The sequence below is a fragment of the Corvus kubaryi genome, unplaced genomic scaffold, assembly GCF_017639235.1.
Source record: "Corvus kubaryi isolate FWS band 111438036 unplaced genomic scaffold, C.kubaryi_AGA036_p1.0 37396, whole genome shotgun sequence".
Taxonomy (NCBI): Eukaryota; Metazoa; Chordata; class Aves; order Passeriformes; family Corvidae; genus Corvus; species Corvus kubaryi.
The window spans coordinates 18,052,538-18,076,904 of record NW_024581135.1 but is presented as its reverse complement, the minus strand read 5'-3'; the positions used below and the strand labels follow the sequence as shown (position 1 = coordinate 18,076,904).

Genomic DNA, 24,367 nt, shown 5'->3' with positions numbered 1-24,367 from the left:
AGCTTTTTCTCTCACAAGATCTTTGAAAACATGTCCTGGTTCCAGGGATGCCTCATTTTCTTGATCCACTTTATTTATGGAAAGAGAGTGGAAATGCGCTTTACATTTTTTTTGCTTTCTTTATAGCAGTCATCTGAATAAAGGCACGAGTAAGAGAACATCTGCAGGTGATTTGTTGTTTGCTGGAACCTCCCTGAGTAAATCCATAGAGATAATCTTCAAAGATCACTTAATTAGTAATATTATCACCAATAGTGTTACTACTGCCATGTCAGTTGATATATCACTTGCACAATGAATTATTGTGCTGGCAGAGATATATACCCAGTGCCTTATTTGATGCCATATTGTTTTTCTCTATTATTTTTAAAATACCAGTATTATTTACAATACTTGTATCCTTTCAGTATTGGGAATCTGTATAGAGAAGTGCCCTGTAAAATAACCCATTGTCACAAAAGATTTACAAACTGTTCATGCTTGTTCCTCTATCTGGAAATTGAAGTTAAAATGTATTTTTGAACTTGTTTTTTTTCTTGGTACCTCTTGAGCCACCTGCTAGACTGTGCTTATCTGTACAATATGACCTCACATTCTTCCCCAGATAACTAAATGGATGAGTTTAGAATCTGAAAGATCATATTTCTCTCTGGAGCAGATACAGCAAATATTTTTCCTTTCTATTGTCCTACAGGTATCATAAGCCTGGCTTGAGGGGATAACCTAAGAATGGACATTGTTTGACTCTCATTGATCCATACCTTGATCTTAACATCTAACTGGTGCTTTTATAGTAAAAATAAAGAGAGAGATTGTATATCAAACAGTGATATTGATGTTGAGATGAAAGCCCAGTATCAAGGCTGATAGTCATGCTCTGGGGCTGGCACAGCAAATATTTGGGCTGCTTAATGTTAAGGAGAAATATTAGAATACTACTGTATATCTAAGTTCAAAGTAACCTTTTTGAAGCACTAAATGGCATCCCAAATTTTATATAGAAACCTGTGTGCCTGGTAATAATTTAGTGAAGATGAATAGAATTTATTTTTAAAGTATTTTTTCATCTATACTTATGCCTGAAATACATAGCAGTGATTTTTTGAGTGACCTGCCTTGGCAACTTCAGTCATTTGCTGGACTATGAGGAGCAGATCAGAGTGTGGTGGGAGTAAGACCACTTACTGAGCACCTTTTTTCTGGCCTCTGAAGTGTTGTTTTTATATGATGGGGAATTACTCTCTTTGTTATGATTGTATTTTGTCTTACTAAATATAAGGTTTTGTTTTCAGGAGAAGAAACTAGGTTAACATCTCTCTGCCTTTTTTGCAAAATCATTACAAATCAACAGCTCTGCTGGTTTGCTGAGTACCTGGTATATGTTAAGAGACAAGAGAGAACCAGGCTTCTGTTGGTTCTTTATGATGGAGAAGTATTTGAAATGATGGTATAGACTTGGAGTTACTTTTGGTGTTAGGATAAAAAGTTGTGTGGAGGACGCCTTGGTGAGAAAATCACTTTCATTGGCTTCTTGAATTGCCAAGTAGGAGAGGGGGGTTGGTAGGGAAAAACTACCCCTGCAAGTGTATTTCCATCTTCACCTGTTTATGTAATCATGGTCACCTGGATTGTTCTTGCTGCTCAGTACCAGCTCTGGGGCTGGGAGTGCAGCCCAGCCTGCCAGTCAGGCAACTACTCCTCTGGTAAGGTAGGCACAAACTCAATTAATGAAAAAGCAGTGAGACCAAATGCAAATACTTTGGGCTAAGAAAGAGAGATGAGAGAATTGGTGAGAGCTGAAGAAAAAACAGACATGGCATCTGGAAACAGAAAATGAAAGCATTGGAATCCCTGTTGTTTAATAAGAGGTTGCCAAAACTTGGCATGACTTCTGAGAAAGTAAACTTGGGATTTTTCCTCCTTTGTGTGGGGTGGGACATGTAAGCATAACTAACCATAAAGCACAATCAGATTTTCTAGAGATGGGTGGGGTATGTGGCTCTGCACTGGGGGCTGCGAGGCTTCAGTGACCTTGTTAGACTGCCTGACCCCGTGTGTGTGTTCTTTATAAATACATGGAATTTCAACTGTTGCATATGTGTTTTGGTGAGAGTATTTGGTCAGTTTTAGCTCTATACAGTTTAAGTTAGGCACTGTATGAATAAACCACATTTATTGCTGTGTGTCATTAAGCACTCTGGTGATAGTGTTCCAGTGATAAAATTGCATTTGTCTACTTAATGGAAGATAGAGTCCACTATCATTTGAAAATAAATCTTTCTGTGACCCTTCTTCAAAGATTACATTCTGAGATAAATAGCTTTTAAGTCATTTGAAGTTAAAGGTGTAAGAAAGAGTAAAGAAGGGGGGGACAAGCAGTACTGGTTCACTTTGGGTTTTTTGGTATTAATGTCACAGGGTGAGTTTTTATGTTTTTGAGATTTTATTTATTTCTAATAGTTGTACTGATGCTCTGTACTAGCTAATAATTTGACAGTTATATGAAAGCTAAATATCTTGGAAAAAAAAAAAACAAACCCCAGAGAAGCCAGGGAGGAGTACAAAGAAGTTTGATTCATACATTTTGCAATGTTCGTGAAACAACCCAGGCAAGCTGCTCTAGAGACCAAAGTCAGATTTTCAGCTTATGTTGCACATCTTGAATTGCATGCAGAGCACACCAAACTAATTTAAAACATTGAGAGAGGAGGTATAAATCTTGAATGTGGATCCTCGTTCAGTGTTTTTGGATGCCTGTGAGTACTCTGGATTAGCTCTGAGGGTCTGTGAATAGTTAATTATTCAGCACAGAGTTCTGAAGTTCAAAACTCTAAGCACTTTCAGCAACAGATCGGTCATGTGAAGCCTCGTTACAGTTGTTTTTTGCAATGCTGCTCTGGACCTTGTTTGTTCTTCATTGTGAGCGACTTTAAACTTCGTTTTCCCAGGAAAGGTTTGTGTTTCTGTTTGTATGCTAGCATTTCTGTTTTAATTCTGTAGGACAGTTATAGGAGTTAATTTCTTTCCCCAGGTTTAAAGTAAACAAACTTCGGTACAGCTCCATCTAAATGACGAGCATATTTTTGGAACCTTTCTGTATTATGTTTGAAATGTCTTTTAACTTTCTGTGAATGTGGCTCCATTCAAGAATGTTTGTAAGAAATTCAAAAGCTCTCATGAGGTAATGCGTCTTGACTCTGTTTTGGTTTTGTTTCTAGTGATAAAAGTCTTAATAATAGTATCTTTTCCTTCTGAATGTCCTTCCTTCTATAATATAATTGTGGAGAGTTATTTAAATAAAGGGAGATGTTGGACTAGATGTTGTGGGACATGAGAATCCTGCATTCAGAATTTACTGTAACATGCATATATTAAGAGATGCAGAGAATTTTAGACTGTTTTAGAATTTTTTTAAAGTGAAGTAAGTACATCTTATTTAGTGGTCAGTCCTTGTATTCAAGAGTAAACTGTCTGGTCACTGACATGGGAAAGGGTATAGACAAAATTAAAATAGGAAATCAACATAGGTGAGGGGAATATATGAAAGCATACTGTGACTGAAATGTCAAGAAATATTACAACAAAATAGAATTGGTTACACTATTTTTTTATTACTATATAGAAGTTAAATAATCTAGAGCTGGTAGGATTTCTTTGAATAATTTTAATGACTGAAAGAAGAATTTAGGGAGGAAAAGTTTCACTATTTGCTCCAGTATCTATCCTATATTAAGCACACTGGTAGTGCAATTTGGCTTCATACTGTATAGTACAGTATTTCTGTTTATACTAATCCAGTAAATCTCTTAGGAGAATGCACAAATAGGGTCTTTGCGTAACCCAAGGGAGAAAAAAACCAAAACAACTAACTAATTTACTTTTTTATGGTACATTAAAGAACTCTTTTTGGCTTGATGTTTATTGGGTGCTTTTTTTTTTGTGATGGATACCTTAGCCTGTTTTGTCTCCTGTCACCACTGTTTGTATGTTTAAAATATTCTCTCGTCCCTTTGTTGCACATACTGCTTTAGAAAAGAATAAAGCGTTGTTCATTTCTGTTTGGAGACTTGTTAGTTTGCCAGTATGGAATCATATGTATAAATGCATACTTGATTTTAAATTTTTGTCTATTTATTTCAGAAGAAAATCTAAAGCACCACCTCCTCCATCTGAAACAAAATCCATTGCTGTTTCTCCGTTTGATAACACAGAGCCACCCAACCTCATCATGGAACAGAAAGAGAATGTAATTGATAAAGATATTGAATTATCAGTGGTCCTGCCAGGAGATGTGATCAAGTACACTACAGTTAACGGGAGGTACGTTACACAGAATGATAGTCTTGTTTAATTGTCTTTTTTTTTGCTTAAGTTTACTTCAGCCTTCATCCAGGTTATAATCATTTGGTAAAATACATGACTTGTGTAAGCCTGAACATTAAGTGTGTCCAAAGAAGAGCAGTGAAGTGTCAAGATCACAAGTCTTAGGAGGGTTAGGGTTACCTGGGGGAGCTGGGGCTGTTTAACCTGGAGAGGAGGCTCAGGAGGGACGTTATTGCTCTCTGCAGGTACCTGAAAGGAGGTTGTAGCCAGGTGGGGTTTGTCTCTTCTACCAAGTAACAAGTGATAGAATAAGAAGAAATTGCCTAATGGGCCTCCCCAGTAGTGAGTTTTAGGTTGGATATTAGGAAAAATTTCTTCGTGGAAGGGGTTTGAGAAGCACTGGGACAGGCAGCCCAGAGAACTAGTTTAGTTGCCATCCCTGGAGGTATTTCAAAGATATGTAGGTGTGGTATTTAAGGACAAGGTTTAGTGGTGGACTTGGCAGTGCTGGGTTAATGGCTGGACTTGATGATCTTAAAGGTCTTTTTCAATCTAAATGATTCTGTGATTCTACTATGATTTTTGGGTAGATATGGAAACACTTACTTTATAAATGTACCTACCATTTTGGAAGCCTGGTTTTTTGAGCTTCCGAAATTCTGTATGGTACCTGATGGTATGTGTAGCCACATCTGTTGTTTTTTCTAGTCACTAAAAATCTTTATAAAATATTGGATTGTATGATTCAGTGAGTTTTCCCACATGCATTTTGCTTTTTAAAGAGAAGTTTGTTCATCCTATTTGGGTACAAAGTTAGGTGTTCAGCACTTGCTCAGCGCTGCTACCTGTAAACTACTAGCAGTCCTCAAAAAGCATGTCATCACTTCAGACAAAATCTGTAATGCTTCAAAAAAAATTTATAGCTATAAATATATATCCAAACCCTTTGGATTTCTTATAGCAATTATGTTTTGCTTAAGCTGGTTTTACTTTGGAATGCATATTTCAGAGTGTTAATTGGTAGGATAGATTGTGCATGTAACTGTCAAGTCACTTTTGGTTCAGAAAGACCTAAACATTTACTGTTGAGCTGAAATCATAAATCCTGGGACTTAAAATGTAAGTCTAGTAAGAAGAATCCTGTGCAAGGCTGTGTATGGATCACAGCAATTTGGATGCCAGTTCATTGCTATCCTAAGCTGAAATAAACAAACCTCTTTGTATATTGTCCTTGTGTTAGTGTATGGCCCATGTCTTTCCTGCTGAAACCAAGCAGGCTGACTTATTTATTCATTCAAACCAGGTACTGTAAATGTGTGCTTTTACCTACTTCTTAATGAGAAGTGAAGTCTGGCATGAGTCTGCACACTGTCATTTGCTGGAGTTCATGAGGTTGTTGCTTAGACATCAAATATCAGCTTGTTCACCAGAACTGCAGTGGGTCTTTTTATGCCTCTCCCTGACTTTGTGATTTTTAGGATAACTTAAATGTGAGGTTTTATTTCTCAGAAGAAATTTTCTGAAATAATGTGAGTACTTGATGCTTTATGGTGTTTCTTTCCAGCATGTTTATCGTAAGGAATACTGCAATCTGTAAATGTGGTGCCTTCCTGATTTTAAACCTTCTTAGACATGAGGCTCCATGTGTACACTGTCAGGAACTTCTTGTTCTTCTTTTTGTTCCCTTTGTCCACGCTTACAAGTACCATGGGCCCTCTCTCATTCTTTGCTCAGAACAAAGTGCCAGAAAGGAATGTTGCATCTATCTTCACTTGGTCGGATTACATTGTGTATAATTATTCAGTGTTTGAGACAAGCTTTACAGGCTTATCAAGAATTGCACTTGTTTCCCAATCAGTTTTATTATCCCACAGTTATGGGATTTTTCAATTAAGATGCTGTATATGATTGATTTCATATATGGCTGTCTTGCAAATAAGAATCAGTTTTAGCACTGCTAGGCTCATCTCAGAATGAGGGGAAATGCGCAGGACCTGCAGTCCACTGTGAAACATTTTTCAAGCTATCATTTGTTCCAGCTTTGCTCTGTCTTTAAGTCATATATTGTGAACAAATAGGCAAGTTCCCTCTAGAAATGACATAAACAGACAAATTGTTACTTTGCCTCTTTCTTCATTCATAATTGGAGGTGAGCAGCTCTGAAGGTCCTGAGGAGAGAACACCTTTTAAATCTCATACTAGAAAAAGCAAAATGGTGAGTTTTAACAGCCATGTGCTCAAATTCCACGCTCCACTAGAAGAAACCTTTTGTTTCAGATTAAGTTGAGTTAATTTGCTCCCTACTTTGGCATAGTGGATAGCAAGAGAGAGCTATGTAGCACAAAGCAAGGTGTTAGTGAGATAAATATCCTGATTATGTAGAAGTAGGTAGAAGAGGATTAGAATGAAATTCAAAAGAAGAATTAGAGAAGAAGATTCCCAGAGAAGAATTATTCATTCTTGGGTTGATCTAAAGTAACTAAAGCGAAAGACTGAGAAAAGGAAGAACTGAAATAAGCCATTCCTCATTCTGAAATTTCAGGAATGGGTGGATTCTCTTATTGAAGCCTTGACACCAATTCGTACTTTGCAGTAGTTGGTGATATTCAGTTCATCTCTTCAGAGTCTGACAGTGATGTGTGCACTCTGATAACAGGGTTTGTGAAGGGGGATCTCAGGCAAGCAGTTGTTTTAAAGCAACAACCACTCCCCCACCTCAAATGTGGTAAGAGCAATGAGTGGTAGGAAGTGAAGGTACAGTGTTCTGAAGAAGGAGTAGAAAGATGAGTGGAGCTTTTTGTTGGTTTTGTTTTGTTCTGCTTTTGTTTAATTGGAACATTTTTCAGAGTGATTTAATAGCATAGAGCTGAAGAATTTTTTTGCAGCCAAAGGAGGGAAAAAACCCAAACCCAACTTGAAGAATTTTTTTTTTTTTAGCAGCCTAATCAGTTTGATAGCTTTTTTTGTTTACCCACAGGGAATAAATGCAGAGTTTGAGAAAGTTTTCTTGAAATTGTATAGTTTCAGTTGTATGCATCAGTAAATTAACTTAGCAATTTCAGGAGCCAATATGATAATGACATATTTAATTTGGAAATGGTGTATTAAAAAAATAGTTGTGCAGGGTAGTATGTTTGGGGCTTCAGTTTCAGATCTCTTTTAGAGAGACCTTAGCTTTGCTGAATTTGTTTTGTATTATAAGAGTCCTTTGTGAAGTTTCATTTGCTCCATTCTTGAGTATTTCCATTTATTAAAATATTAATAAACCGTTGGTTTACTCTCTGTAGCTAGCTGGTGAATAACAAGCTTTGTTGTGTTGCCCTACTTTTCAAAACCTATTGTATTTAAATTTGTTAGTAACAGATTTTGTGAGTTTTGGTGGGTTTTGTTGTTCTCTATGAAAACAAGTGTCTTTTTTGCTTTAGAGAATTGAATTAGCAAATATTTTTGCAAGGAGGGCCATGAAACCATTATAATTAAGTAAATGGAGATCTATAGAAAGCCTGTGTGTAGGTTTCTTTTCTCTCTTTAATATTCCACCCCTACTTAGGGATACTTTTGGTGATTATTGAGACAGTTTTGTTTGTTTGGTGGTGCTTACTGCAAGTCTCATGATGGGAAGACATAGTTCCTAAAGTTTGATTGTATCAGAAATCTAGAATCTCAACTTTTTTTAAGTAGCAAATTTCTAGCCCTTGTTTTTGGAGAGGAGTTTGGCAGTTTGATGCTTTTTTTTTTTTCCCTTTAAACAGTTGAGCACTTGAAGTGACACCTTACACTGTTAATTACAATAATAACAGGCTTTGATACATTCCAGTGAATGTGTAGTTCTAGTGAAGGTTCATCCTTTAACTATCAGCTATGTGATGTAATGAGAGGCTGCTTTTAGCTACATTTTATTGTTATTTAGTCAGGTAGGAACAACCAGAGAAAAATAGATGAGAGATGAAGGGTGCAGGAATATGTAAATATATTTACACTCAGAGATTTCCAGAAAACCTAGAGTAATTTAGTGAAGTTAAGTTGCAAATAAGTATTTTACTGAAGTAGATAGATAAAGAAGGACTAGCAGATGATGTCATCTGAGGTAGCTGATGGCCACTTCTTGGTGGTTTGCTAAATATTAATTATGGAAGCTGTTAAATGTACTGTGATACATATATTCTTCCACCTTTAATCCTTGCAGACTTTAGGAAAAAAGAGTTTTACTGTTGAGGGATTCCTTGTGGAACAGGGGCGTATGATACCCCTGGGAAGATTGGACAATCCAGGGTTGCTGAGGAAAAGCCCCTGAACTGGCCCCTGGCTGCAGGCAAGCCTGGAAAGCACCTGGCTGCAGGCAGCCCTGAAAGTCCTTGGCAAAGTTATACACTGGTCGTCCCCCCGCGGATTAGAGGCCGTCTAGAGGCACTGGGCGTGAATCTTTGCAAAAGGAGATAAAAGCTTGCATAGTTGAACAATAAAGGGAGAACGATGCTCAAATCGTATCAGTGTTCGTGTTGTTACTCTGGCCAGCTCTCTGGACTTGGTCCCTATCATTTTACTAGTTTTGGAGTCTATGATTACAAGAAGAGCTTGTTTGGTTGGTTTTTTAATCTCGGTAGGAATATCTCTCTGAAGCAGTTGTTGGAATATGTCTTGCCTGCAGTGGAGTGGGGGGACTTAAAGTCCATCTTCCTCCAGTCAAACACATTGTTTCTGGAAGTACCAGTGGAAAGCAAATTTGTACTGAATCACTGTTCTCATGTACTAATTTGCATGTACCTGTTGTTTGTGAGCAGCTGGTACTGACTTATCATTCTGTCACTTGCTGTGTGACTGGTTAATGTGAGGGCTTGCCCCTGTCACTGTGGTGCATTTCCATGGGATGGCTTTCTGGGATCCTTGCTTGTGAATTCTTGCTCTGGTCATGTTTAATAATCTTACTTCTCTCCAGTAACTGAAGGGCAGCTTTTAAAGCCAGTGTATAAAAATTCACCAGAAAAAAAAGGTAACAAGTAACTTATTGGATACACTAAGTAGCCAGAAAGACCACTACAGTTGTGTCTGCAGCCTCCTCTGGCTCCCTCCTCCTCGGCCCTGCCCTGCTCTGCCCCCAGTGAGATGGGGGAATGATGACATTTGCATTTGCAGCCCTTTTCTTCTTAGGGTGGGATGGATGTACTTGTTTCATTAGGGATTAGAAGTACAAGAAATGGAGTAGTTCCTCCTTCTGTCTTGTAACTGAAGCAGGTTGTGCTATATACAGGAGATTAATTGAAATAAACTTTCTGATTTAGCAATGTGAAAGGGGAGGTGTAGTTGTTATTCTGCATTTTGCATGGAATTCCTCAGACTGTCACAGATCATCTAGGTGAAAGTACGGGAGTATATTACATTCTCCTATGCCTCTTCAGACCATCTGAAACTGCTTTTCCACACATTGGAGTACCATTTCTGTATGGGCTTTTTTTGTTTTATTGTTCCTCCTGCCTTTGTCTCCTGAGGCAACTGTTCTCCTGCCACTTAAACAGGCAGAAGCTTTCCTCTGGAAAGGAAATATCTGTCAGCCTTCAAACAGTTTCCATCTTCTGGAAGTGCAGCATGTGCACTGGAGAGTTCAGCCCTGCTGCTAGAAATTAGAAGACAGTTTGCTTATGGAACATTTGTTCTTTAAGAGGAAGGGAAACGGGAATGATATTCTAGGGTAAATTAAAGAGGGGAATAATTCAGTGTTTACAATAACTTTTAACATTGAGTCATTCTTAATTATTTTTACAGAGCTGCATCATATGAAAAGTCTGCTTTAACTTACTGCTTAATAAATATATTCATGATCTTTGTTATCTAGAATTCTGCTTAATCTGATGGTTCTTTGTAGAAGCTATTTCCACGTTTGGCTGTGCTGTCAGAATACTTGCCTCTGTTATGAGATTACATCTAGAATTTAAGATTTCTGATAAAGCCATACCAGCCAAACCCTGTATTTCTCATAGACACTTCAGCATTTTTTTCAACATACCATTTGATTGCTTCACAAGAATACTATTTTCATAATGTCCTTGTGAGACAGAGCAGGTGATGGATTTCCTTGTTTATAGCTGTAACTGAAAGATGCAGAGGGTGTCACAATGAAATTGTCCTTACCCACCTCAAAAAAAAATTATTGAGGAATAATCTGATAGTGCTATAACTTAATTCAGTTCTGTAACACGCAAAGTAAGGATATTTTCCTTACTTTTGGTCTATTTAAACATCTATGACACTTCTGTTTCAAGTACAACTTTAATAGATGTATTTCAGTAGCAAATGGAAATAGCCTGTCTTAATACCCTGTTCTGCATGTTTTTCATTAAGCACTGAGGGAACAAGGACATGCAGGTACTGACTACATCTGACAAGCTCTGTTGGCCATTCTTCATTGCAGGAAGGACACCTTGCATCACACAGAGCTTCTAAAGAAATGGCATTTGCCTACTATATTGTCATTTAGCTTTTTTCTTGCTGTTGGTATTAAGAACCTAGATAATTCTGGAATCCCTAATGCAAGACCTTCTTGAAATGTGACTTTCTCAAGCCTCATTTCTCCTGCATCTTCCAAGTGGCTCATGCACAGACTTTCTGAAAATAAAGTCCCTTGTAACTCAAAATGGATATAAAAATGCCAAGCTTTGCAAAAGAACTGTTTTTAATGAATAACAGAGTATTTATCACCACTGTTAAAGTTCCCACTAACTGTCAAATGAGGTGACTAATCCACATGTCCCTGTTGACCTCAGGAAAAGCTTCGCACAAGCAAGCAGGTCCCACTCTGCTCAAGTACTTGGCATACTTTTGTGCAAACTGGTTTCATTTTCTTTTTAGTGGCTTTTTTTGGGAATTGGCCTTTTTTTTTTTTTGTAATTATGTTTTTTTTAAAGCTCAAAGATATTTAAAGTTGGTGTCTGGCAGTAATTGTTTAGTCCTGGAAGGGAAAAGATGACTTGGATTAAATGTTTAGCTGCTCGTCTTGTTATAGCCTGCGTAATTGTCATCTGTTGTGACAGTTCCATTTGTCTTTTACAGGAAGCCCATGATGGACTTGCTGATCTTTCTCTGTGCACAGTATCATTTAAATCCATCAAGTTATACCATAGAGTTGGTATCTGCAGAAAATAGCAAGATTAAATTCAAACCCAACACACCAGTGGGAATGCTTGAAGTGGAAAAGGTGATTGTAAAGGCAAAACAAATGGATAAGAAGAAACCTGCACCAGTTATACCAGAGGTGAGAACTAAAATTAAGTGTATTGAGAAATTAGAATCACTGCTGTATTCAGCATATTGAGCTGGTAGCTCATCCTCTTGTTTCAGCTTTTCCTGTTGTCTTTCATCCTCTCACCTTGAAGCTCTGTGAAATGCTTTAGTCTGTTTTTGATAAGCTCCTCTTAGGTAAAATACATCTCAGTTTGTTGCAGCAAACATCTTTGCTGCTGAAAGAAGGAAATATTACAGTATTATTTGAAATCCCACACCTTATCGGCCTTTTGAAAAATTCTGCAGATGAAGTGTAGCTGAGTACAGCCTTGAACAAACTGAAAATCAACATCTTGTACCATCTGTCATGCTGTGATATATGTGCCCTACTAATTGTATGTTGATTTTCCTTTAACATGCTGTTCTCTCTTGGCTTTTTTTGTATACCCTGAAAAGGGCGGGAGCTTTAAGAGGTACTAAATCAGTTTCTGGGTGTTGCCTAAATCTTTCCTTCCACCTTTGTCCTTCTGCTGCGTAGAAGAATACTGATTTTTAATTTATCTAAAGCACTTACAGAGGGCCGGGAGAGCTCTTCCGCTGCCCTTCTGCCTTCCTCCTACACACGTGTGCACAGGCACTTGCTTGTGGCTCATGACCTCACTTCTACAGCTGCCCAGTATAACCCAGTAGGGCATCTCCCTCCAGGCACGTACCCTGGTGCACAGGCAAATGGCACTGCTAAAGGAGAAAGCAGTCTGCTTCACGTGTCCTTTTCTTGCATGGAAGGGAAGAGCAAAATAGTTATGTTTCTGAATCTTATGTAATGTTTCTGAACCTGCATCACTGGTGAAGTTGGCCATAAGTGAAATTCCTGTGATTACTGTGAGGCTGCTGTAAAAATGGCAGTTCTTTCAGAATTTGTGCCATTATTTATTGGAATTTTCTTCTCTTTAGCAAACAGTAAGGGTAGTGATAAACTACAAGAAGACACAGAAGACAGTAGTAAGAGTTAGTCCACATTCACCCCTTCAAGAGCTCATACCAATTATCAGTAGCAAATGTGAGTTTGATCCTTCACACACTCTACTACTGAAGAGTTACCAGTCTCAAGAACCCCTTGATATGACAAAATCTCTTAATGACCTCGGACTAAGAGAACTGTATGCCATGGATGTCAGTCAAGGTAAGATAACTTCTGTAAATTGCTGCTATATAACATTTTTAATAATGCGTATTTTAATAATGTATACATGTTGGGTTTTTTACTTAGGAAATTATTTTCTAGAAATTTAGTATGTATTTCATTAGTCTTTCACAAAACTGGAACTGACTCATGTGTACCTGGACTTTTGTTTTCAGAAGTGCTGTATAAAAGTTTTATTTTCTAACCAAGTGTTCGCTACCAGCAGAGGTTGCTGAGTACAAATCCTCACTTAAATGTAAAGCCTTTTTTTCCTTTGCTCACACCCTCCCCAAAAATCCAACAACACCCTATTTCCTTTAGCTCCTGCACATCATCATGATGACCTGAAAAGAACAGATATGTTAGAGAAAGTTAGTTTTGTATTTAAGGTATTAGAATATTCTGATGGTCTTGATGTATATTTCTGAAGGCTGCTTGCTAGTTTTATAGATTGTGAAGGAATAATGATTCTTTTTAATTGCGATCCAACAGGGATATAATGTATTAACTTTCTCATATTTGTACAGACATTCCTAGGCCGGATTTTAAATTCATCTGGGCCAGTGACAGGTTTACTATACCGTAATTAAAAATTTTGTATGGTGTGATTTGTTCCATTTCAGACATTTCTTGCAGAAAATTTTACCTCAGTGTAGAAAGCAGTAATATTGATTGACTCACTCCTGGTTTTGACCACTGTTTTATTTGCTTGATTTTATTTCTGCTCTAAAACTTGTGGGGCTTTTTTTTTGTCTTTGCCCCTCTTTCTACCTAAATATGGTAACCTTACTGTTTGGTGGTTACAGTTTCAAGAGTTCTCTTAGTTTACTTGCTAAGGGTCAGAATGACAGATTTGGACAGTATGTCCTTTTTCCATCGAGAAATCAAAAATGAAATACCTTTCTCTTCCACACTGGAAACAAACATATTTTAACTTGCCTAAACATGTTACTTTGACTACATGGGCCCCAAGTGCATTATTTGGTTTGTTGTCTGGTTATTTACTGCTTTCATCTACAGACTGGCAAAGCTGCTTTTTGCACAATATACTGTGTGTTTCACTTGAATCAACAGCCAAAAATCCTTAGGAGGGCATACAAAGGCATATGGCCTTTCTACACAGCAGTGCCCTGCTAGGAAATTTAGATATTCTTCAGTTCTCTTAATAAGAAGTAGTTCAGCATTTCAATTTTGCAGGCAGGTTCAAAGCTCTGAATTTTCCATTATCTTTATGAAAGTAAATGGTGAGAAGTATCTTTTACTTAATAGAATTTAAATTCAAATTTTATTTTATTAACATTGTATCTTAATTATACATTCCTGTTCATTTTCCAAGTTTGGACTGCCTGACCATCCAAACCAGAGCAAACTATTCTACATACTGATTTTTCTCTTTGCTTCAGAAAGTGGAGCCTCCCTCCTTATGTACACAGTTGCAGCCTCTGTTGCATGTCTTCAGGCTCAAGTTCTTGAATGACTTAAGTATTAGGCAGTAAAGATACACATCCTTTTACTTCTGCAAAGTACCCAGTTAATTTTTCCCTAATGTTGAAGATCCAGCTTGGCTTTTTGTGTTTGTAAGTTGTTACTGCGTCTTTGATTCAGATTCATACTTTCTGTCTTTCTTTTTGTCTTTCTGTAGCTGCATCACCAGTTGATTTAAATTTACCATCTTTTCAAGGTACGATTTACTGAAATAGGCGGTGAAACTGTAGCACTTAAGGGACATTAGCACCTGCTCCTGCTATAACATTTGCTTAACTGTGACATGAGTAATATCTCTGTCCTATCTTAAATGCATATTGCAAATAATAGTGCAGAATTGAATATACCCAGTTACATAGAAAGTATTTTTGAATAGTTTTACCCTAGCTCAATTTATTAAATTTAGGATCATGTTTATATTGATACTTGTACCAGACCTGCTGATTTGTTGCTCATTACATCTGCATTCAACGGGATTTCTTCAAAAAAGTTCATTCTAATAAAATTTTTAAAAAGTCAGTCATTACACTTAACAATTCCTCAGCATGAATACAGCAACTTAAGGAGGATAAATTCTGCAAGATAACAAGAATGGATCTGAATGTATTTACTATGACTGCCATGCAATTATGTGTGCACTGATTGAGTGTTTGGGTGATCTTTCTCTGTAGTTTACACCATGTGCAGGCTGGAGCCTGGCTTGTCCCACTTCACACTTTACCATAAATTGAAGCTGGTAGGAATGGAGAGCTGAAAAGTGTAGTGCTCTTTTTGCCTTTTACTATGTTTGTGATATGAACCATAACATATGACAAGTGGGGTGGGCTGGACAAAGTGCTGGGGCTATTAAGAGCAGCTGAATCTCATTTGTCCTGAGTTCTGAGAAGGAGAGGAAGAACATGGATGGTAGGCAAACTGTTCACTTTGCAACATGTAGAAAAAATTTAATTTAGGTGATTTATGATGTGTTTTGTGTACCATTGCAGGAGGTTTATGACACAGTGAAATAGTAAGAATGCAAGAGAAATAATCTCTGCATGAAATAACATCTAGGACTATTGTTTTCTATTTTAGGCTCCTACCAATCTGAAAACATGGATGTTCTGAAGGAGAAAGAAAATAAAGGATTCTTCAGCTTTTTTCAACGAAACAAGAAGAAAAGAGAACAAGTAAGGTGTAGCTTTGTATAAGAGAAACTTCTAGAAAACATATTCCAGTTGGGCAGTCAGTACTGTTGATAGTTTTCCAGAAAATGCATGCAACTTGGATTTTTTTTTTATTTCCCACACCCCAAGGCTGCCAGTGCCCCAGCAACTCCACTGATGAGCAAGCCAAGGCCAGCATTCATCACGAGATCTAACACTGTCAGCAAGCAGTATGACTCAAACACTCTGCCCGCTGAAATGCCGAAGAAACGCAGAGCTCCTTTGCCACCCATGCCGAACTCTCAGAGTGCTCCCCAGGAACTCGCACGAGGCCAAGTCAGACCTGCATCTGATATGGTGAAATCCAACAGCTTTGATAGGAATGAACAGGTTAGTTACATTTGCTTCACTTCTCTTAATAAGTACAGACATAGTAACTCTGATAACCCTGTTGTTAATATATGATGAGGCTTGAATTAATAAATAAATTAATAAATAAAAGTGAAGTAAGTGCTTCAAAAAATTTTAGCTAGAAAATAATTATGGAAATTGAATGATGCATTCCTTTTAAACTTTATAACTGAAGTACTTGCTGTATTTTGAAAAGGTAAAACCAACTTCTTATATAAATTGATCTTGTAAGCACCTTTTTGTTCTTTTGGATGAATACTTTATATATTTAAATATGAGAATGTGGTCTCGCTTTATTATAAGTAGTACCTGGGGTTGGGATATTCCTGTTAATTTTGAATGGTTTAGTTACATAGGATAATGAGTAGTTTGTTCTTTACACTATATTGTAGAAAAAAGTGGACATGGGGAGCAGTCTGAACATTGTTGTGTTCCTAGCAAGTTAAAGTAAGGTTTTTATTTTAAAAATTGGGCTGTATTTTATTGAAGCTACGAGATGTGGGCTACCTATCTGAGTAACCTATACATATCCCATGACATGCAAAAATTCTGCCAATAGAATTTGTGAGAATTGACTCATTAGCTGCTATCCTGGTATTGGACATATTGTCAATTGTGAATTCCAGTTAAAGATCAAAGTTAAAATTTTTGTTATATTTAATTTTTAATTTTTTTTCATACATTGCTTTGAATACAGTATCTAAAGGTGGTCTTTAGATATGAAGTTATTGACATGCTAGAAAAATTAAATGCAGAACTAAATGATATACAAGTCCGAGGGATTCATTTTGAATTAGACTTGGAGACAAGAAATTTCAGACTGTGACTACCTTTATCTTTATACAATGATTTAGTCTCTCACTGATGCACAGAACCACAAGAGAGCACTGTTTACCAGAAGTTGTGTCTTTGTGTATTGTGTCCTGCTGAAAAGCTTTATCATTTGAAGAAGACAAAGGTTTCTTTCTGAATTTTAGTAAAAGGAACCTTTGGGGAGAGTAAGAAAATAATAATTTTTTTTTTTACTTCACCATGTTTCTCTTTTAATTGAATTCAATTTTTTTAAAAATAGCTTATTAATGTCAACATGCTTTAAATGATTAATACCCTATTACATCTAAAAGTAATGTATGACTGCTCGGCTGTCACTCAAACAATTGCTTAGATTTATTATTTATTATTATTTACTGAATTTCTTACTGAGCTAAAGTGATCTGACTGAAGTTGAATAGCTCTCAAAGAGAGGACATCCAGCTGAAGGTATATTTTTGTGTGTATTTTCTATTTTGTACTACTGTGTGCAACTCACTTAAAACTTAGAGGCCTTTGGCACACATTTTTAAGGTGACTTCTATCTCAGTGGGATTCGATTGCACAGTGATTTATCAGAAAATGCAGCACTTGGGACTTAAATGTGGGCAAATATTTACTCTTCCCTTTGAATTTTATTAATTCAAGTAAAATATTTTGTCTTTTGGTATCTACCTTCAATAAATATCATCTAGTGAATGAATTTCACATAGTACATATGGCTCAACTTGATCAGGGAACTACTAATAAGGATCCTGTGAGAGACTTCCTTGGAGAATCAAGTTGCTGATTGGATAAGTACTGCAACATTTTAAGAGACAGCCTTCCTGCAGCACAAGAGTGGTCCATTCTCCTGAGTGGGAATAGGTGTAGACATAAAAACAAACAGTTAAGTATTTTTAAACAGTCTCATTTAAATGTGCTGCTGAGAGAACTCAAGTGCAGAAATAAAAGGGGGAAGAACAATTCTCAGAAAGAAATACAGAGATACTTCTTGGACATGCAGAGCTGCTCTTAGGATTGCGAAAGCGAGCCTGGTGCTCCAAGTGGCAGAAGATGTCAAGAGCAAGAAATTTGTGAATTAGTGGTAAGCAGAAATCCAAGGATAAAGGATGAGGTCATCTGCCTTTTATTTTAGCAAGGTGTTAATCACAGTCTACATCAATTTTTTTTTTTTTTTTAAGTATGATACAAACCAGACAGACAAAACCCAAGATAGGATGAAAAGTGGCTGCAGTTCAAACAGTGGGGGTAATGGCTGCAAGTCAGACTGGTTGTAATGTGGAGTTCCTGAGAAGTTGGTAGTATGGCCACTACTGTTAAATATCTTTATAAACAATCTACATCATGGAACTGAATCCACCTTCAACAAACTTCGGCACCAAAATGGGCAGAGAGGCAGGTACTCCAGCCACCACTCAGGGAGGCAGTGACAGGTTCAATGAGATTTTAAAAAGAACCATGTGAAATTCTCTGTGCAAAGTAATCCCAAGCATCAGTATGGGCTGGGGTCTGGTCATGTCATCCACCTTGAATCCAGTGTACCCAATAATTTTATGCTACACCTGCACTGCTGTGTCCAGATTTGTTTCCTGCAGTTCAAGACAGAGACTGAAAGCAGGCCACCATGGTGTTTAAAGGTTTGGAGAAAATAAATGTTTTAGTGGAAAGAAGGCTCGGATAGTATCTAATCATGTTCTTCTGATACCTGGATGGTGTTAAAGGGAAATCAGAGGTATATTCTTCACAAGGGTGCATGGGGACAGGATGAGAACCAATGGGCATTAGCTTCTCCAGAGGAAATTCCATTCGGACTGAAGAACAAAACTCAGCACTGTTGGAATGTTCCAACTGACTATTGGAATAGGTCACTCATGCGAAGTGGTAGAAGCTTCTTTGCTGGAAATGTTTGAGATGTTCCTTGACAGGCTCTTGCAATAACCAATAATAAAGTGTAAGAACTTGTTTTTAACAGAAAGTTGCACCAAATGATCTCAAAAAGTCTCGCTTAATCCAGGTCAGCTCTCAGTAAGGAGGCCAGTACAATGGTTACACTAGATCACAATTATTTCATTGTAAACAATATAACAATTTGGTCTATCATATTCTCTGCTGTTGAAATGTGTGTCCTGCTTGTAGGACTTAGTCTCTCTCAGGCTGCTCACCAGGCTGATTGGTGTGTTCTCTGGGCTATTAAGTATGTGTGGGAATTTCACTGTAACTTCAGTGTCCAATTAAGTTAATTTACAAACATGAAGATATACTTTTTTTTCTTAAGGGTTACTTTTTATCACTTTTTGCCTTACAGCAAGCATTTCATTGCAAATCATACTGCTCTTAAGAATGCCTAAGTTGGCAGACTGGATACATACTTAATTTCTTCTATGGACCAGGATGACCTTCTGCATGGGCCCTATTACAGGCAAATCTCTTCCGTAACATCCGCAAGGAAGACAAAGTGAAGTGTCAGTTTTGCGTGGATAAACTGTCTGCCTGGTTTTGAGAAACGTGTCAAAGTAGTAACATCAGACAACAGTGGAATGAGCCAACTTTAAGGGAACAGAGTTCTCACTGTTGTCTTTCTTCAAATTCTCAACATATTGTAGTCCAGTTTCTCACAGCATGAAAAAGGGTTTTAATGTTTACTTCCTACAGCTTCTCTGCTACTTTTCAGTTACAGAAACTGCTTTTTCTTTGAGTAGTTACATTCTGATATGAGGATTGGAATTTTTTTTGCCTCCATTTCAAGGTGATTATAGAATTAGTTTTTATGGACACAATGCTATTTTTAGGGGAGAAAATAGTACAGTGCATGTCAGGGTACCTTTTGCAAGTTATTACACAGCATGACTTGCTTATTCCTCTATATGAGACTTGGAAGATGCCTAGTAAGCTTAAATGGTTAATGCTTGTCCAGGAAATTTCTATGTTAAATCAGGTGGGAATTGAGCATGTTAATCTCTAATATTGAAATCCCTCACTTATTTGTCAGTTCTAATTCTGGGCAAGATGACTCTTGCCAGAAGTATGTTTAGAACTAGCAAGTTTAAATACACTTGCAAGTAGAGAGGACTCTCAAGGGTTTTTGCAAAGTGTTGTTGTATAATTTAGTGTGGGTATCTTCACAGTTTTCATAAAAGTGGTTGCAATTTTCTAGTAATAGCACTTCTTTAAAAGAAAAGCATTTGATTATGCCCAAAATGCTGTGGCTGATTTTCTTTCTACTCCTTTATTTATAAAAGCTAGACTGATACATCTGCATTTTATCCCATCAATGTTTCTCTCCTTACACTATTTACAGGTATTGTATAGGAGCATGCATAAACTATGCTTGGGTAGAAAAAATTAAGTGCAGATTTTTAGTCAAAACATTTACAGTTTAAAATAATGGATGGATCTTCTCAACTATAGAAATACAAATTGCCATTATTTACACAACCCTAACTCCTAAAGAAATCTAAATCTCCAGGCTACCTCTTAAAAAAGAAAGGGAAGAAGAAGATGGGAGACTGGGGGAAGGGTGGGAAGCAACTAAATCATAAAGTATTCTGAAAAGATTTTTTAGTCACTGTCACAGGACAGCTTAATTAGGATTTCTGTGAGGGGTGAGTTCCGTGCTGAAGAAATTATACCGGAAGCTTTCTTGCCTGCAACTTGATGGTCAGCCCTTTAAAGGAGAAGTTGGACAATGATGCTTTGAGCACTATGGATAGCAGGGAGGTTTTGGGTAGAGTCAGGGTTACCTGGGAGAAGAGAGTGCTCAGGACTACCTGAAATTTGCGTGAAGATAATCTCATATTATTCTGAGATGTTTCAGAATTGGTGGTGAATTTTGCCTGCATTTACTTTTCAGTATATCAAATGCATAACTTTACTCCTTTATTGTATTTTCTTCTGTACCAGCAAGATAAATCCTAGGAAAAAGTAGTCATATCGGTTGTTTGGACAGAATATCACCAGCTGAGTTTCTCCAAATACATTCTGTATGTCTTTCCTTTCCAACAGATCAGAGGTACATTACTTACTTTGTAGTACTTAGGATAAGTTTAAGTATTTTGGGAGGCTTAAGTCATGTAATAGAAATCGAATGCATGAGTCATTGTAGGAGCAAATACATATTTTTTTCTGTTGGACATACATTTGCCTGCATACACAAAGGGAAGATAGAAATATTAGCAATGTGACTAGCAATGTGCTTTTCTATCCCCACATGACACAGTCACCTGTATACCTCTCTTAAACTTAGATATGTATGGAGCAAAAGAGGTAGGATGTAGTGATACGAAAATGTCTGTCTAGTGACCTTTGGTATGGGGTAGACTTTCCAGTACACTGAAATGCTCCACTACCACTTTATTCTTTCCCAAATGCTTTTGAATTTTTGTTTCCATTGTAGCTGCAAAACTACTGTGCCTTAATTACCTTTATTTGCTTTTTGAAGTGATAAAAAGGGCAAGGCACTATGTCTGCCACTGCATACAGAGGCTGGAACTTGGGAAGCACTGGCATCTACCAGTGTTTCCTTTGGGTGGGATTTGGTGTCAAATTTGAGACTAAAAAGTTTTCATATCCACCCTTGCTTGTTGCAGGATGAAGAGGGTGTATGGTGTTAAAGCTAGAACTCCTGCTTATGTTGTAAAAGTTATGACAGAGTTCACTGGTGTTTCTGCATAAACACCGTTAACTACTTTAGTGATCCTAACAAGAATTTTGATGTAAATATAACTGAAAAAGCACTGGTGTTATCATAGGCAGTTGGTATGACACATGAACACCCAGATGTATATTCCAAAGCTTTGTCAGATATGTCTTAATAACATTATTTTAATTTTTTTCCATCTGTGTAAAGTACTATTTTCACATTACAGCCTTTGTTAGGATTTGAAAGCTCTTAATATTCATATGTTGAATAATTCCTGAGAAAATCTGTTCAACACTTGAACCTTAACTGGAACATTTAGTACTTTCTTGAAATCTCTCTTTGCAAATTGTTTGTTTCTTTGGATGCAAAGGGCAGTAGAAAGGCTTATAAAAATCTAGTAGCATTTGTGCTCTTATGCTGAGAACATAATTCCCCCCCTACACACACACTTGTTGAGTGCAGAAGGGAACTCTGGTGACATCTGTTCAGCTGAGCGAGTGTGCGCAGAGCGCGGTGCCAGCCGAGTCACTGAGGGAGCCTTTGTGGAGCTGGAGAGGTGCAGACCTTGGGGCAGGGAAATGTGGCTTTGTGCAGAGCCTGAGCACAGCTGCCAGAGAGGAGACAAACACCACTGCCCAACTGCAAGGAGGAAATACTTCAGCAACAAAAAAACCTGTCATTTGGGGAAATAATATTGTATTCGATATCCCCTCCTGAATAAATTCAAAGGCTGAATACTATTAATTATTTTTACTTTTTAAGAACTATTTTGGAACTATGAATAAGAAATTATACAAGTGTAAAGTGGTTTTTGTTATGTGACATTTTATTCTGGAAACTGACTTATTTAAAAACTACTCAAGCATGCAAGTGTTTTTAATTAGGAGTGATGTGTTCCTATCCTCTGGTGTTCTTAAAAGAATATTTCACCCTGTGTTTTGTGTTTTCTCTCTTCAAACCTGACTCTTGCTTTTCTGTAAAAGGTTTGAGTTGCCTGCTTTGGCATTAGAGTGATGGGTAGAATTGTGTGAACATTTTTGGACAGTGGTGCTCCTTACAGTGCAGTATCTGTGGATCTGTTATACCTGATACCAGGGTCGGACAAAGCAGATGACTGAGGGTGCCCAGGGTGCCCCAGAGGATAGTTTTTCATTCATAGACCTGTTCATTCATTCAGGTATTGTACTGGAATCTCACAGGAGCTGCCAAACACTGCCTGCCAGACACCTTGTGCCAGTGTCTTTTCTGTTGTAATTTCCTTTATAGATTTGATTGTGTACAACCAAATACTCTGGCTTTTGGTCTTTGATATCCCACTTACTGTGGAATGTTTGGATATTTGTTCAGTGATAGCTTTCTAAATGATAAGCATCTTTTTCCGTGGAAATTGACACGGTCAACAATTCTATTGTCTGATGTTTTTGAAAGGATTGCCAGTGAAACAAGAATATGCAGGTGTCTTTATATGCCTTCTATGTTCCTTGATATTGTGCTTTGTGAAGTGGGCTGGTTAACTGAAGCACAGAGAAGTTCTCTGAAGATGACCCCACACCCAGCTGTTGTGTGGATCCTTCTAGCCAGAAATGAATGTCACTGTAAGATTTTATTATATTGTTGAGAAGACAAGTGATAGGAATCAGAAACAGGCAGCTGTGTCTAGTTCCAAAATGCATTCCTTTATTGCTGGGATCCTGACCATTGTCATTCTAGTAGATGTGGATATAGTTTTCTTCAGCATAAGTGTACCAGTTTGGCCAAATTTAGAAATATATCCTCTGAGAGAAGGCACAACCACCCCTCCCCCACCAGGTTCAGGAAAAAATAAATTTTCCTCGAAGGAAAGTGAATAAGATAAAACTATTTATTTAACAAACACATGGGAAAGGAAAATAATGTTAAATGGTAAAATCTTTTGCTGTGGAGGAAAAACCTGGGAAAGTGTTGGAGTCCTCCCTTTGGTCTCCTCGGAGCTGGGGCTTGGCCCAGGGCCAGGCCCTCTGTGCCCGGTGGAAAGTCCTCCTGATGTGCTCTGATGTTACAGCAATCAAGCAGTCCAGTAGAAAAGGGAGAAAATCCGAAATTCCAGGGAAGGAAAAATTCAACTCTCAGTCTCTCTCCGGAGAACAGAGCAGCTGAACCACTGGCCAAAAAACCTGTTCTGGGCGCAGCAAGCCGGGTGCTTCCTCCCTCCCCTGCTGCAGTGGGGAAAACCCATTGCTATCTGTGTGTGACCTTGAGCAAGCTGCAAACTGCTTTGCAAAAGTTTTGCTCAGGTTTTTCCTTCCCCCTCTCAGGCTCAGTTTAGAGGCATAGAAAGGCACAGGAATTAATTTCTGGGCATAGGCAGCGATATGGGATACACATCATAAGGTCACCCCAAGACAATAAGGCAAGCCATAGTTAAGAATGGCGAGCAAATTTACTACTACTGTCTTTCTGAGACAGACAATGTGTTTCTAAAACAACTTAAAATGCAATTGGACTGCTATATCATAAAAATACGAGGTCTTCAACAGGTACCCTTTATCCATTTTTTAATTGTTTTGATTATTTGTGAAGTAAGACTTTCTACTTTTACTATAATAATGAAGACCTTACTATGCTGTAACATCAGTAGGTACTATAATTTTTTTTTCACAACTTACTAAAATTTAACTTTGTTAAATATTGTAATAAGACAGTTGTACTTGATAAGTATTGAAATCAGGCATTCCAAAAATTTCTGTGAAAGTTCAGGTATTTCAAGGAGGGAAAGAAATTCATAATAATTATGTATACAGGCCAATTAGGATTGCTGTTGAAGGAATGGAGAAGGAAACATCATGTTATGTCATTGCAGTGGGGTGTAGTTGAAACTTCTTTCCACAATGAGTTTAGCTACTTTTAGAAAAGAATTGTTTTGGGTTTGTAGAATAGCCTTTGGGTGTAAAAGAATTCAGATTTCTTCTGCACTATATGTAGCAACTGATTTTCTTTTACTGCTCTATGTTGCACCTCTGTGAATATATTCAATTACTTGAGAAAATATTTTTTTTTAAAAACAACTCCTTGGAGGAATTAAGATGAAAACCACAATATGTTTGGTAATACATTCTCTCTTTCCCAAATGTATATTACAAATACTTTTGGAGAATATTTACTAGAGCTATTTTG

At 37.4% G+C, this 24,367-nt stretch overlaps 1 protein-coding gene across 12 annotated transcripts in view; it reads left to right on the top strand.

The window, feature by feature from the left end:
* COBLL1 (cordon-bleu WH2 repeat protein like 1) overlaps window positions 1-24,367 on the top strand; it is a 79,296-nt gene that overhangs the window by 37,001 nt on the left and 17,928 nt on the right. For 9 of the 12 annotated variants that reach the window (XM_042040677.1, XM_042040680.1, XM_042040686.1 and 6 more), the window contains exons 2-7: window positions 4,141-4,320; window positions 11,368-11,569; window positions 12,493-12,721; window positions 14,364-14,402; window positions 15,281-15,375; window positions 15,502-15,741. In XM_042040677.1, coding sequence (XP_041896611.1) covers window positions 4,141-4,320; window positions 11,368-11,569; window positions 12,493-12,721; window positions 14,364-14,402; window positions 15,281-15,375; window positions 15,502-15,741 — 985 coding nt within the window. Of the gene's footprint in view, window positions 1-2,726; window positions 2,954-3,134; window positions 3,182-4,140; window positions 4,321-11,367; window positions 11,570-12,492; window positions 12,722-14,363; window positions 14,403-15,280; window positions 15,376-15,501; window positions 15,742-24,367 lie in introns of those variants that run through there. The other 3 variants (XM_042040687.1, XM_042040679.1, XM_042040676.1) reach the window with 3 other exon arrangements.